Source organism: Eucyclogobius newberryi, unplaced genomic scaffold, assembly GCF_026437365.1.
Source record: "Eucyclogobius newberryi isolate DKJ021-1_F unplaced genomic scaffold, fEucNew1.0.hap1 SCAF_7, whole genome shotgun sequence".
Lineage (NCBI taxonomy): Eukaryota > Metazoa > Chordata > Actinopteri > Gobiiformes > Gobiidae > Eucyclogobius > Eucyclogobius newberryi.
In genome coordinates this window covers 15,744,457-15,760,340 of record NW_027316389.1, presented here as the reverse complement: position 1 = coordinate 15,760,340, position 15,884 = coordinate 15,744,457, and the positions used below count along the sequence as shown (strand labels likewise).

General features: G+C 41.0%; 1 protein-coding gene across 9 annotated transcripts; it reads left to right on the top strand.

The window, feature by feature from the left end:
• The first annotated feature begins 2,600 nt into the window (after window positions 1-2,600).
• On the top strand, window positions 2,601-15,069 carry tpm1 (tropomyosin 1 (alpha)). Of its 9 annotated transcripts, none has more exons than XM_072434565.1 (10): window positions 2,601-2,872; window positions 3,468-3,593; window positions 6,845-6,978; window positions 7,867-7,984; window positions 8,082-8,152; window positions 10,179-10,254; window positions 10,404-10,466; window positions 10,820-10,889; window positions 11,224-11,302; window positions 12,144-12,325. In XM_072434565.1, exons 1-10 carry the CDS (start codon window positions 2,759-2,761, stop codon window positions 12,145-12,147), a joined length of 855 nt encoding a protein of 284 aa, XP_072290666.1. In that variant the 5' UTR covers window positions 2,601-2,758; the 3' UTR covers window positions 12,148-12,325. The 9 variants fall into 9 exon arrangements, with proteins under 9 accessions (XP_072290666.1, XP_072290667.1, XP_072290670.1 ...); XM_072434567.1 differs by lacking the exon at window positions 3,468-3,593 and adding an exon at window positions 3,118-3,243 and having other exon boundaries at window positions 2,637-2,872; XM_072434572.1 differs by lacking the exons at window positions 11,224-11,302; window positions 12,144-12,325 and adding exons at window positions 3,118-3,243; window positions 14,617-15,069 and having other exon boundaries at window positions 2,638-2,872.
• Window positions 15,070-15,884: the final 815 nt, after the last annotated feature.

Genomic DNA, 15,884 nt, shown 5'->3' with positions numbered 1-15,884 from the left:
ATTTGAAATGAAATGTGAAACAGTTGTGTATGGAAAAAATGCTTCCACTTAAGTAAATTAAAGAAGATGTATTTGAATAATTATACATTAAAATTGTATAAGTAAATATAATATTATATATAATATTCAACTATAGAGTTAATTATGAAATACATTTGACTCCTAAATCCTGCTGATAGTCAGTGGAACATGCCTGTAAATAACCAGCACCAGTTGCTGCTAAATTGGGATATGGCTTCCCCTACTCACGTTCTGCTACGGCAAATAATTATGGGGCTATCATATCCCTGGGGAGATGTCCCGGAGGCCCCGCCTCTCCACATTTATATTTATATATCTGAGAGGAGTCTGCACAAATGGAGACATGGCATTTGTCACTGGACCTGCAGGACTTCTAAAATCCACAGAGCTGCCCTTAATGCCCTCCCTGCCCTCTGTCAAGCTGTGGATGTTTTTAAACTATTAAAGCATAATGATGCCAACGTCAGTGTTACAACAAAGAATACATATTCAGAGCTAATCCTTTAATCCTAGAAAGAGCTGCCCTAATGTCCAACATTCAGACTATGACAGTTCTCTGTCTGCCAATAAGCCTGAGAATCCTGGCACAGTGAGCGCTCATTGTGGTCTTGTTAAGACTACACATTAGCAGGTTTGTGACACACACTCTCTCTCCTGCTCTTTGGCCAATTATTGTTATTTATTTATTTATTTTTTGCTGCTGCTGATTTCTGTGCAGGTGAAATCATTTATTACTGAAATAGTCATCATGTCTTCGGTCATTTCTGCAATACATTTCTCAGCCCAGGAGGGAAAAACTGTGGTGCTTTCAGAGGGCTGTGTCTGCTGCAAGATTTTTCCAAAGAACACCAAATTATATGTTTGAAATAGTTGGACTCCTCCAGGGCCTGTGAGCAAGAAGTGGCTTTTGGATTTAAGACCATAAGTCAGATTAAAGGGGAAATATAACTATACTAGACTGAAACAAAAATGAGTGAGCAGCAATAAAAAGTGTACAAACTTTAAGTAGTTGATCAAAGAGAGACAATGATGTAAATTAGTTGTAAACACTGTTGCTGTGAAGACGAGGAGCTGGAGAGGCTGGTTCTTCTACTGCTGCAGTGAAAATAGGATTGCAAATGCTTCATGTGGCTGAAGTCGCAAGAGGACTTGTGCTAAGATGTATTTTGAACTCTCACGTATACTTGTCTAATTGTGTCCGTCCCAAATTGGTCAAAAGCAAAGATGCAGTGGATTGCATTTGTTTCAGTTGTTTGCACGTGGAACACATGGGACAAGCCTGTTTGAATAAAAGATATAAATCAAATAAAAAAAGAGTTAGTAGCGATATTCAGAGATGTCGATAAAGATAGAGGATCCATTTGCCTCAGTTCAAAGAGCACATACCTCTGAAGTTAAAGTGTGAGCTCAGAGATACTATATAATGTTACAGTACGCATTTATACTCGTCACTGCAAAGTATAATGTTATAAATCTGGTTTATGCGTCCGTTGTACATAGGAGGGAGCGATATCTGATGACCGGGTCCTCTTTCAGTCAGGCCAGGTGCAAGAAGTGAAGGCAGCGTTATAAATAGAGCTGAATCTTTGAGAGGGGACACTTGGAAAGCTGTGGGCTGCGTCTCGACTGCTTGGTTCGTTACTGCATTAAGGAATAGTAGGAACAAGGGATTATCGTGGTTCATTTTCAAATCTCTTAACACATTTGGAACACCCCTGTGGTCATTTGGATGCAGTGGTGACACAGTGACATAACCAGCCATTCGCTCAGTCTCATTCACTCCCAAAGGTGACGCCAGAGATAGTTTGATCTATATTTGTTCAGTCAGAAACACAACATCTGCTCTGACTGATTATGCAAACCATTTACAACGACACTAATAACCTCTTCATATCTCAGCCAATTGATCCACATAATTGTATAACATCAGTACATGTTCCCTTGTTTTTTCTTTACAGAGTTTATATATACAGAACCACATAAGTGTCCTGTCAGCCACTGAGAGAGCAACTGACCAGCAACAATATTTAGAACTTAAAAGCATATCCTGTTTAGATAAAGCTGTCATTTGGACGTGTTTATTGCCATGGCTTCCCTTATCTCCCCTGAATCAAGTCAGTGTGTCATATGCATTATTATTAGTGACGTCGGTGAGGCCGAATGCGCAGAATGGCAGCCACGGCAGCCATACAGGGAACTTCTTAGGGGGACAAAGCTGCTGAGACGGTCGGCTCCTGTCCGCACAGCCCCCGTCGTGGTTAAATCCCGCATAAACAGTTTACAGGAAGGATATGAGATTCTCTATCTATAAACGCGCGCGCTCTTCTCATTCCTGAGGACATTTGTGCGTACCAACCACACACACACACACACACACACACACACGCAAATGTCCAAAAGTTCGTTCAACCCAGCCAATGGTTCATGTGTAAATTCCAAAAAGAGGGGTTCTTTCTCTGTTTTTTAAATGTCCATCTTGTCCCATATAAAGGCGTGTCGACGTTGGCGCACGGGGAATGGCCCTTGGAGCAGGAGACGCACGCCTACCACCAAAAAAGTCTCGCATGTCCAAAGCAATCCGATGGCCCCCCCTTTTCCCCAAACTTCATATTTGACAGAGCGCAGCGAGGCAGAGCTTGCACTCCAGCTTTGCGTTCAGCTCGGAACAGGCACCCCCCGGTCCTCCTCCAACCTTTCCATTGTCTTACTGTTGTTGGTGCCCTCCCAATAAGCAGCCATGGATGCCATCAAGAAGAAGATGCAGATGCTCAAGCTCGACAAGGAAAATGCCTTGGACAGAGCTGAGCAGGCTGAGTCAGACAAGAAAGCAGCGGAGGACAGGAGCAAACAGGTCGGCCTCTTGGAGATATATCCCTCTTCTTTTCTTTTTTTTTTAACACGGACTCAACGCTATGGGATTAAAATTAATTTATGAAACCAGGAATTTCTAACCATATCTTGAATGTCTACATATTTAGTCTGTGGGCTATTTTCTTTTGCAGTCATTGATTAGCGTTTAGTTCTACATCAATCACTCTGTGTGTGTGTGTGTGTGTGTTCTAACTATATCCACCGGTGTTTTAATTGCATGTTTAGTTAGAGGATGAGATGAGAGAGATGGAAAAGAAATTGCGCGTAACTGAGGACGAGCGGGACAAAGTTTTTGAGGAATTCCAGTCGGCGGAGGAGAGGCTGTTGGCCGCGGAGGAGATTGCCACCAAGGTATCTCTTTAGCACGTGCATGGACTAATCTGTCCCTCTCTTTTCCTTCTTTTCTCTCCTCCGGCGCTCTGTCCTCTCTCCTCCCTGTCCATCCATCCTCCCTGTCCATCCATCCATCCGTGCGTCCTCGTGACACGTGGATCCCCGCTTCCCCCGCGCACCTGCTGCACCCTTTTCTCCCCCCGCTGCCCTGCTCACCTGTGCGCACCACATCACCGCTGTAGCTGGAGGACGATCTGGTAGCTTTGCAGAAGAAGCTCAAGGGGACAGAGGATGAGCTGGACAAGTACTCCGAGGCGCTTAAAGACGCGCAGGAGAAACTTGAGCTGGCGGACAAGAAAGCCACTGACGTGAGTATGAAAAGTCCTGCTAAAGACGCGCCCTACTATACTCCTCACACTTTTCCCTTTCACTCTGGCACACAAATGTACAAAGTGGACAGCCAGTGCTTAGGCTGATGAAACATGTCTGATTAGTGATAAAAAGAACTTTCATTTCCAGCCCATTTGTGATGATAATGGCCTCACACTTGCATCAAGATCAACATCTGAAATAATTAAATGCGTTATATTCAAGTGACACGTGATTACATTATTTATGCCCAAATATAGTAGTCCAAACACTGCACTTTAGAGGCCAATGTTCATTTGAGTGTGCTGGCAATCCAAGACTCTGAGATGGAGCCTCAGACGCGCGCGCCAAGGCGGACTGGATAAATATAGACCACTGCTTTATATGGTCAAGACTGGCTCACATTTCTGCGCACTTCGTATACCGCAAGACGAAGAAAAAAAAAGTGAAAGAAAGAGGGGGGAAAAGGGATCCCAGCTAGGCTACAATAATAATATATGAAGTATGTGAAGAATTCAGACGGAGGTATTTAAAGTTCTCGAGGCTGACCGCGGTGTAGAAAGTGAGAGTTAAGATGGTCTTGGTCCTAAAATGTTCCCTTTGAAGAGGCACAACTTATGCCACTGAGACGAAAATCATGATCATAATGATAAAATAAAAATGATAAATCAGCATCACAACTATTAGTGTGACCTATTAGTTGTTGAATGTGGTGAAATGGAAGGACGGATTCTGGAAATTAAAGTTCATGGATTGTAGTATGATTTTCAGTTTTTCCTCACTCATCAGCAATGCGTTCCAACATATTACAACCCAGATATATAGTACACCCATTAGAATACAAACGTTCTGATTTTAGAGGACAAAATGCTTATTATAATTAGTTTTTCGATGTAGATCTCAGTTTTAATGGACCTATAATGTAGATGGCATCAAATATAAAGGGGAACCTATGGCTGTGCACGACAACCAAAAAAAAAAAAGAAAAAGAAAAGGAAAGGAAAGGTGATCGCCCAAGAAACCGTTCCAACCATTCCATTGTGTGTGGTTTTTTTTTTTTTTTTTAATAAATGTTGCTGTATGTAGTACCCACAGTCTGCCAGCAGAGGCCGCCATCGCACTGCGGCTGCCGCAAACCCCCGCACACTGGGACGTTGATGACTGGCTGGGTGTGTTTCCTCAACTAAACACGCACGCAATTAGATCTTAATTCAATTTGACATTTAATTCCTCGTCACGCACAGCTTAACATACATCCCCCAGTGCGGTTCCATTGCGCCATCGCGCGCTCAACCGGTTTTGCGGTCGGCGTTGATGCCACTTCCTGGATGAAATGCAATGTGCGTTGCGTTTCACTCCTGCCGCTCGCCTCCTGCAGCCTTCAGCACAAACTACACACGGACGTCATCTTTGCGCCTTGTCATTTTCTTTCAAAAAACATTGAGCCGGGACCGCTAGTTGTGCAGTTCGGTTTGTGAATAGGCCTCGCAGCAGCAGCAGTAGCAGTAGTAGTAGTAGTAGTAGCAGTAGTAGTAGTAGTAGAATCATGGCCGGAATTACATCGCTGGACGCGGTCAAACGAAAAATCAAATCGTTACAAGACCAAGTAGACGGCGCGGAGGACAGAGCCGAGCGGCTACAGAAGGAGCTGGTGTCGGAGAGGAAAGCAAAGGAACAAGTAAGCTACTACAGCTAAGGCACATCTTCTTTGTGACCACCTCCATTATTGTAGCTGCTTTGATCTTGTCTTGTGCCTCGCCCCGCACAGACTCACAAACTTCACTTTAGCTCACTTTCCATCATTACTTCTGGTTATAATTGGTAGCATCGGGCCGCTGATGTCAAAATGCACTTTTGTGTTGATTGTGTGCGGGACCCGGAGCAGCCCGTGTGGGGATGTGTTTTCACTCTTTAACGGACAGATTCACCTGCTTCTGAGTGATTTCGAGGACATAGTCTGGGCGTTTGTGCAGCTGGAAGCAGGAAGTCGCTGCTAAATATCTGAGGTGCCGCTGTGTTGCGCTCTTGTCCTTATAAGGACAAACTATGACAGATTCTCCTCTCAGACATGGCAGGAGAAAGAACACATACGTCCTGGCTTTGAATCACACCTTCTAAGAGTCTCTAATCATTCACCAGGGCAAGTGCAGTCACCTCTCTTGAGTCATTATCAGTAAGATGCACTTTGCTCCAGTGTTCACACTTTCACACTTTGGTCCTGTGTTAACACTTTAACAAGCTTTAGAGAGACTCATGTGTGTGCAGCAGCCTTCAACAGTCTCTAAAAGTCTTCTAATCTGCAACACTTTAAATAAAACATTACAAAAATACTATTGTTACAGCTGCCTCAGACGTGGATGAAGAGAAATGTATGAAAAAACACATTATTGCAGATTAGCAGCCAATCATTTACTGCAGTGATAAAGCCCCCCAGTTTGAACTTAAGGCGAGGCAAGTGAACGTGACTAAATCTTACATTTAGAGATGTCAATTTAACACCTCTGCTGTTGTTTACTAGTATAAATGTAAGGAAGAATATATTACACATTTTCATATATAAATTTGAGCAATTTTGTGTGTAAAATGGCTGAAATTTCACATATTCCGGGACATATAAAACTGAAAAATGGACAGAGCCAGATTTAAATGTATTCCTTTGTTTTGTTGACATATTAGACACCATAAAAAATTAGGATGTCTTAGTTACATAAACTAGTTCTTACTTAAAATTGGTATAAAAAATATTTTTTTTGCCTTTTTGTAGATAAATCTTTAATAAATCAGGCTAATAATTAGATACAAACAAAACCTTCTGTCCCATCCGTCGAAATTGTGTTAAGTACAAGATCGTAAAGTTTGATGAATGTAGACGCTTCTTCAAGTGAAGCATTTATGTCCCTATGAAAGACAAATGCATTTTGAGAAAACAGCCTCAATGTCTATGGATAAAGTGGAATAAACAAAGTAATTCAACGTCATGTAAAATTACAAAGTTCACTATTTAGTTGTTTCCAAGTGAAAGCATTTATGTCGAGAGAGCGTAGCGTCTCCTCTGAATGCTGAGCTGTAATAATACAGTCAGCTTTGCATAAATGTGGGTGTAAATTTACGTCCGCTGACCAATTTCCTGCAGATATTTTGAACCTATCGAAGCCGTCGTTTTGATACTCTGAACACGGGCCTGCTCTGTGACACCGGTGTGTAATGAGGCAGGAGTTGCACTTGTCTAATTGCTCCTCTCCTGCTCCAGGCTGAGGGCGATGTGGCCTCCCTGAACAGACGTATCCAGCTGGTTGAGGAGGAGTTGGATCGCGCACAGGAGCGTCTTGCCACCGCTCTGACCAAGCTGGAGGAGGCTGAGAAGGCTGCAGATGAGAGCGAGAGGTGGGTCCATAGTGGCTCCTTTGTGTCCCCCCCCCCAGAGCCAGAGCCACCCCGGATCAATGGGCCGCTGTGTATACACTTTGCTTTGTGCGAGAAAACAAGCGTTGCCTTTTCTGCTTTAGCGCTGGATTCTGGAGTTTACGGGGATGGGAGGATAATTCAGGCAAGAACTTGAGTCGCGTAGGCAATTTCTACGATGTTATTCATTTATATTGATCTCATATTGATCTTACTTTTATCTGTCAACGTAGGCAAAGACACAATCGATTAATAAAGTATAATCTGCTGTACTAGTAAGTTTTCTTTAGGGCCATCTTAATGAAAATAGTTAAATTATGCCTCATTTTCAACTGCAAAAGAAGGAAGTTTGTATTTAAATCTATCTAATGCATTCCTAGTACTCATTATCATTTTGGCACATCGTTAGCATTCGTTAGTATTCTTTTTTTTTTTTTTTGGGCCAGTAGCTCGACTATTAGAACAGCTTTTCCGGACAGGAAGTGAAGCTGGGTGGACCGCCGAAGGACAGCCAATCAGCTCTCATGCCGACGTCGTAATGTCGTGGACCTTTCCCACAAAATTGCAACACTTTAGATAAATATAGTTAGAATAGATCGTTCCAATTAGATGAAAGCGGCAAGAAGCGGTCCGGTTTTTGTCACAAATTTCTCGTTTTACTCTCTGCACCTTCTTAAAATGTATGAGGAAAAAGCTTAAGGCAGCTTTAATATAAAATGCAGTTCAATATCAAACTCGCAGTGTAGATCTAGTTGCCATGAATCCCTCTAGCTTTTACGTGCATGCAAATGTGTGTTCCTTCTCAGCCCAGTTAATGTGTCACTGAACAGTCCTGGCCGCCTGTTGACTTTGTGCTTGTCTCCACCACAGAGGCATGAAGGTCATTGAGAACAGGGCCATGAAGGATGAGGAGAAGATGGAAATCCAGGAGATCCAGCTCAAAGAGGCCAAGCACATCGCTGAGGAGGCCGACCGCAAATACGAGGAGGCCAGTTACTCGACACTGTCATATTTCCGTCGCACATGGGGAAGGGCCCGTGCGTGGCCTTCGAGTGGCCTGAAGGGTAACGTGTTTTGGGTTACAGGTGGCACGTAAGCTGGTGATCATTGAGGGTGACTTGGAACGCACAGAGGAGCGCGCCGAGCTCACAGAAGGGTGAGGCAAAAGGCCACGCTGACCGCTGTATGATCACATTTACACGCGCTGCCATGATTACAGTGTCCTCCAGTTATATCGGCACCGCTTTTAGGACGTCTGTGGTTGTGAGTTTTTGCTGGAGTTTAGGTGCATTAGGTCTGTTACCATCCATGTTTTTAGAGTGATATATATACGCATTTCCTTCAGAAAATATCACAATCATTGGAAGTACTTCATGCCACTGATATGGTAAACCTGAATCTAGTAAATGCCAATAAACTTAGAGAGAAAAAAAGCTTTCTAAATGTACAATACAGTTAAAAAAACTTTAAAATAAATAAATGCATACATACATAATACGACATTAGTATCTATGACAGTGACTTTGACTGTAAGGAATAAGCTCGATACTCTATACCGATTTCGATACCACAATGAAAATATTTTAGACTTGACAATAGAATGTAATTTTAAACAGAACATTTTATTACTTTTAAAGTTGTTTTTTCCCATGTGATCTTAGTGGATCTGATGAAGCTCAAGATAATTCTAAAACTGAACAGGAATAGAGACATTTATTTCCTGTTTGGGATTTTTCAATATCGATACTTGTTCAAATGAGTAGTAACAATACTAGTTTGAGTATTTGTATCTGATACCTTTTTGAATACTTTCGATAACCCTATCTTTTATTTTTTATTAGTTGTGGAAGTTGCTTATTTCAGCATCTACAGCTCAAATCTTACACTACAAAACAAAAACAAACAAATATTGACCCCTTAAAATGTTCCTTATTTCATTTATTCTCATTGTTGCAATTATTGTGACGAGACCACAACACGTATAACTGATCTGAGAGACACGATTGGACACACTGTCAAATCCGTTGCATTTTTATGACTTTTCCACCGGTGCCAATATGACAGACGGACACTGTATAGCCGCTCGAAGACAACACGCTGCCGTAAAAGCTCGTTCCATTGACCCGGCGTCTTGTGATTTCACTTATGTGCTGGTTATTTGCATGCTCTTCCTGGTTTGTATGACGTTGGCTTGCACTCGTATGCCACACCCTACTAACAGACGAGCGCGGACCCTTGAAGAGGAGGTCAGGGCTTTGGAGCAAAGTGACAAATCACTAAACAGCTCGGTGCTGCAGGTACTTGAGCACACACGGCGGACTACACCGCCCTTCTTTACTGACCCTGCGGCTGCTGCATGGCCTGGCTTGCTTTTGCTTCTGAAGCTGATCACAGTAGACTCTGATCTGACATTGTTAACGTGTCGTGCTTTCGCTTGATTTGATCTGATTTGATTCACTCACCTGTTGTATGTGTTGTTGGATAGGTGCTATTTAAGAGGTGCTTCGGAGGTCTAGGTTGTGTTCATGAAATGTCAAATTTAAACGGTCTGGTGGGCAGGTAAGAAAAGCATGTCAAAAAATTTCAAAAAATTAGTAGATATCCAATTTGTTATCGATCTTAAATGAAAAGTTGTTGTCTCCTAAAGCATTGGATTCAGAATCTAATATAAAACATTAAAACGGCAGGTCGAAAATGTTCCAATTACTGCGTCCGTCAAGCCACAAGATTAAAAACTGCATTACTTTAAATTTAATTAACTAATTCTTGCACTAAATCTCTAAAATATGTTTTTTCTTCTACTCAGTCACACTGGCTTTATAGTTTTGTCAATGTATAAAATAGTTTTTATTACAAACAAATGATAATGACGTTAAATATGTGGATTCATATATTTTTAAAAAAAAACATTAAATGTTACGCAGCATAGAGCTTATCCCTGACCTCCGTCTGACATTTAGACACAATCAGATCATGAATGCATCTTGAATGACTAAAGAATAAATAAAGTAATACTTATAGTGCCCAACCAACTATGTACTGTGTTTGTGATGTGGACTTCGGCTTCGATGTTGGGCTTTCACATACTTTGGGTTTCTCTTCTTTTTCTAACAATGTGTTCTCGCTTTCTCTCCTTGTCACTTTTCTTCCTTCCCCTCTGTCCTAATTTCCTGAAACTCCAGTAAATGCGCTGAACTTGAGGAAGAGTTGAAAACCGTGACGAACAATCTGAAGTCACTGGAGGCCCAGGCTGAGAAGGTATGTGGTCGTTCTCGGTCTTTGTGCACGCGGCTAGAGCTGGTGGTGGTTTCAGAGGAGCTTATTCTTCTTCTTACTATTATTATTCCACGCTCTTAAATGCGGGCTTTCGTATCTGACGCTTTGTATGTCCAACATTTGTCCAACAGTACTCACAGAAGGAGGACAAATACGAGGAGGAGATCAAAGTCCTGACAGACAAGCTGAAGGAGGTAATGTCACGTTTTCAAATCCCATTTATTTATACATCACATTTTATGCACAGTCTGTTTACAAAAGGCTGCACAGAGACAGAAAACTGCATATAAAAAGCAGGAATAAATGCTCACTTTCATGTTAATTCTAAAACTATTCACATCCAATCAAGCCAAAATCATAAAAAGCTACAAATGAATAAAATACTCCATTAAAACTTTGCAAAGATGTATATACAGTATTTGCAGAATAATTGTAAAAAAACGGCGTTGTAAGTTTCTGCTTCTAAGCAAATGAAAGGCAAAGAAAGAGTCACACTTCCCCCAGATAAAAGTGTCAGTAACATGACTCTTCCACATGTGGTCCACAGGCTGAGACCCGCGCTGAGTTCGCTGAGAGATCAGTCGCCAAGCTCGAGAAGACCATCGACGACCTTGAAGGTAAGTTTTTCCTCATTTATCTTAAACTAACGCGCACACACTGTAAGCACTTCACTATGGTCGACACTTATCACGGGACATGCCTCGCTTCTGGTCGGGCCTGCATTATGAAGTGTTGTATGTCGACACAATTCTGTTCAGTTTAACCTTTGTACACACTCTTAACTAAATACAGACCAATATTGGACTAATTCTTTAGGCAGAATAGGAAAAGCAAAAGTCAGGTTAGGTTTGCCATTCTCATTTTCTCTCACTTTGTGTTTACATTTTCCTGTTTTCCTTCTGCCACTCGGTCACTTCTTTTCCTTCTCTCCACACCCTCTCTCCCCCGTAGATGAGTTGTATTCTCAGAAACTTAAGTACAAAGCCATCAGCGAGGAGCTGGACCACGCCCTCAACGACATGACCTCCATGTAACTTCCCAGCTGCTCCTGCACCCGTCTTCTGCCTGTCCTACCCCACCTTCACCCGTCCTCCTTCACCCGTCCTCCTTCACCCATCTCCTTTCTTATTTCAGTTCAAGCCTTTTGTCCAGAGCCGTTTCTAGCTTTAAACGGACCAATCAAATTTACAAAGGGGCCTCACACAATGGAAACAAATCCTTCACGCTTACCATCCGGAATACATGTATATATTTCACTAAAGTATGAACAAGTAGTGTTATTTTTTTCTCTCCTTTTAAGCCCATAGCTCATCAACGTAAGGAATTTGGCGTAGCGTATTTAAGCTGGTCAAATTGGGCCCCTTTTAAAACAGCATTCGGGATTGGTCCTCCGCGAAGCTACAAACGGCCCTGCTCTTGTCACTTGAACTATTGCCATGATGAATGTTAAGTCTTACATCCTTAATTCTTACATTACGTGCTTTGTTCAGACGCTCTGTTGTTAATATACAATGATACTATTTGAGGAGTATCATTGGTGGCGACGCTGTTTTGTGCATGAACAAAAAACGAGGAAACCTTTAAGACGCATGGAGGCTTTTTGTCGAGACATAACCAACGATACTCACCGTGATCGGGACTTGTAATGTAACCTCGGTCTCCTTCTGTCGTTAAGGAAGGCCTGTCTCCTTAACACGATGTGATTTCTGTAGCAATCTCAAATTTCCTTTCCTTTTTTTTAAACTTTTTTTTTTTCTAAAATTGGACTGTGCCGTGGCCTTTCCGGTTTGCATCGTGCTCTTATTGTGATGATCGTGGTGCACACTCCAGGCGCAGCAGTTCCCTTCACTCTGACTCTTCTCTCCTCACAGATAAACAGTTCTCCCCTCCTCAAAGGCGCCTCCTGTTGGCCGAGCGGCATCTGTGCCTTTCCTCCAATTCTATTCTATTCCTCTCATGTCATCCCCATGTCAACGTCACTCGCCTCCCATCTCTTGTACAGACTCGGAGAAACGGTCTTTGTTACGTCCAAAATAAAACTCTTTTCTCTGTACCCCGCATCTTCCTCCTCTGTCATTTTGCTTTCATTTCCTTTTGCCTCAATAAATCTTTTATTTGCCTCCTTTTTTCTTTCGACCATCTCAGCGTCTACGACCACAGCTGCTCTCCCCGCAGTGTAGTTCGGAGTTGTATTTTAATTTTATTTTGTTAGACTAAGAGATTAAATTGCAGCTGGTATGTGAGGAATGGCGAGATGCGACCGTTAAAGCATAGCAAATGTGAAGTCGACTTAAAGAAAGATGATGATGTCTGATATTGTATTATATTGAAATAAATTTAAAAGCACATATTGGTTAAGTGTGTTTTATTATATGAGAGAAGACGGTGTCATAAAGGGTTAAGTGGTTTAGCGGGTTAAACGGGTTTTAAGACTCACCCAAGCACACTGAAGATACTCAAAACGCCTTTCCTACGCCAGGAAGGGCATCTGGGGTAAACTTGAGGAAACGTCAAGAGAAGAAGTATGAGGAGGATGCAAGTTTTTGCCACTTTATTTAAACTAGGACTTCAAATGTATAAGAAAAAGAGGTGTGTTTGTGCGAAAGGGGTTAGGACTTTGACTGGCGGTATCATTTAGAGATTCCTAAAGGTAGGTTTCTTTTCTTATTGCTTTTCCTGATTCCTGATTTTCCTCTCTTTCTGTTTTCTTTTACTTGCTTTCTGACTGCAAAGATCGTCTCCACCTGCAAGTGGAGAAAAGCGGCCTCCTCGCCAAAGAGCTCTGCCTGGCCTTGAATAACGACTAGATTAGAACAGAATTCAGAGTGATGCATGAGTCTTTGATATTGCGATGATCCGTGATTGTTGTGGAGTATAAGGATTTACAGTAACAATAAGGAGCTGCCCCTATAGTCGGTATTCAACAAAGGAAAATGGAGTTGTGCTGTTTGACACAAAGACCCTTTAAAAATGCTCCGTCATCAGAATGTAAAAGGATTAAGAATGGAAGCGACTGGGGGTAAAATGAAGTGGACCATAACACATTTTCGGAATAAAGTCTGGCGGTAATGCAACACTCGGATGCCAACCGCCATAAAACAACAACAACAACAACAACAACAACAACAACAACAACAACATTTTCAACAATGTTCTACCAGACTTTATAACCAAAAACTCTTTTGCTTTTTGCCATTTCTAGCCTCAAAATTGCAATTGAGCTGCACAAAACATAGCATTTGTGGCAAGATATGAAATATATCTTTGAATGAAATAAACAATTGTGAAGTCCAGATTTCTGTAAATGTTTTGATTAAAATTTAAAAAGCAGGATTAAGGCATCATAAAAAATGCTTAGTGTCTAACATAATCTATTATTATTTATCTATACAATTAACGATTATTGTATTTGTATTTAAACTGGATTCTGATATCACTAGCGTGTATCTGAGTCCTTTTAATTTGCCATACTTTTCATATTTTGTTAAGTTTTGTACTTAATCTTTCCCCATGTGGGACAATAAAGGAATATCTTATTTTATCTTATCTTAATCCCAGTCTCTCCATTGAAATCACATTATGTTCCACTTCACTTTTGCCTCTTGTCTGGAATTTAGAATCTATTTGTTAACAAACATTTAAAGGGTTCATAGTGCTTTGAAAATGTATTTGGCCCTCTTTCTAATTTTTATGTCGCATTTCAGCTCTTTGGTAACTAACTCTTTAGTTCAGATCTTAATCATGAGCATAGCCAATTAACAAAATGTACTATATTCAAATAAAGAAGACTCATGAGTCATCGTCAGGGACTCTTAACGTTTTCTCATAAAAAGTAAGCGAAACCCCTGCTCAAAAAGAGCACAAATTGGACTTTACTTTTGTGGTGTCACAATACTAAAATTTCAAACTCAATTCTGATCCTCAATACCAATTTTAATACCTCAATATTTAAAACTTCAGGTCAAGGTTTTTAGACAAAACGGACATTTTCAACATTAAATTATAGTGCTTTCTTTGTTTCCATGTGGGCTGTTCAGGAAAGTTCACTTTTTTTATTGATAAATCAGTATCGATAAATGAGTATCTATCTTTGATACTAGTTTCAGTATCGATACTTTGACAACCAATGCGTTATGACCACAAAAACCAAGCCTTCTTTTTCTTTAAAATTTTTGGCCTAGTTATAGCTTATTGAAGTGTTTTGATCCACTTAAACATTATTAAACTGTGACAAAAAATTGGGAATAGTGCCAATGTTGTTTTTCCCCTCCTCATGTCTGTAATAACCGCTTTTGTGTGTGTGTGAAATTAAATTGTGGTTTTGATTTGGCATTTCTATAACAGAGAAACTGTCCGCTGCTAAAGAAGAGAACGTGGGCATGACGCAGATGCTGGACCAGACTCTGATGGAGCTGAATAATCTGTGAAGTGGCCCGCGATAGTGACTCCTCCTCACACACAGCACTGATCCGCCTCTGCCCCGGTCACTGCGCACACCAAAGCATGAACCAATCACTTTTGTACGCCATACGTGGTCATTCCGCCCCTCCTGCACACTGCTGCTTTACTGTGGCCCTTCCTTCTGGGGAGGCGGTCAGTGTGTCGAATGGTGCTGCTGTCCTCCAGAACAGTGACTGAAAATGCAAACCTAACTCGCCGCGTTGGGCCCACATGTTTTCGTTACACGGATTCAGTCGGATGACTTTGTTTTAAAATAATGTATGTTCATGTTTGTAGAGGTTTCTCATTTTTGCTGTACAAATGATGAATAAAAATAAAAAGCACGTTTCTTTCTTGTTCAATGGTTAATTTTGTCCAGTGGCACAGAAAGCGTACAGTGTTTCTGGTCGTAATAGTCGAAAAGCAATAAAATGCTTGTTTTTCTTGTTCACAGAGATGTTACAGTTTGCTGTTTCGTAAAACAGTCTGCGTTTGGTACTTTAGGAGTTAGTTTATTTTATAGCTTAAATTACAAAAAAACATTTAAACTAGGCCAATTAATCAATTCATCATGGATTTTGAAATTATATTCAGTACTCTAAAAACATTTCTTAGTCGTGATGGCATATCGTTGTGACAGATGTGGGAAGAGTAGAAGAAAAATATACAAAAAAAATAGTTTTGAGTACTGAGTAACAGTTTTGACAAAAATGCATGTAAATTATTAACAAAATCAAATGTCTGAAGATAAGACGTATAAAGCGTTTAATGTTCATATTACTTTTGTCACTATAGAATTACTCACACTGGGAAGTGAAACCAAAACTCTTACACAAAAGTACTGCTACTTCAAACCAAATATAAGTATGAGTGAAAGAGAGGTGTCTGAAAACTACTCTAAAAAGTTAAATTTCTTCCAAAAGTTACTCGAGTAAATCTAACTGGGTACATTTCACATCCAAATACACGATTTGTCTTGGGAAGATTGAGTGCATCAACCTAATTAAGAATTTTGTAGTCAAACAGTGTCAACGGAAATAGGATAAGGAAACTAGAGGGACCCTTTATTCAGATTAGCACACTTTTGTTGTCATCTACCTGAATTAATTAAGTGAAAATACTCTGAACGTGACTGGTAAATTGTGGGTTTGCAGCCTACTTTGAATAATACA

Coding starts and splice junctions, on each gene's coding strand:
- tpm1 (XM_072434572.1), top strand. CDS start 2,759: ATGGATGCCATCAAGAAGAAGATGCAGATGCTCAAGCTCGACAAGGAA. Junction 3,594..6,844: donor CGGACAAGAAAGCCACTGAC/GTGAGTATGAAA, acceptor CTCCTGCTCCAG/GCTGAGGGCGATGTGGCCTC. Junction 7,985..8,081: donor CCGACCGCAAATACGAGGAG/GCCAGTTACTCG, acceptor TTTGGGTTACAG/GTGGCACGTAAGCTGGTGAT.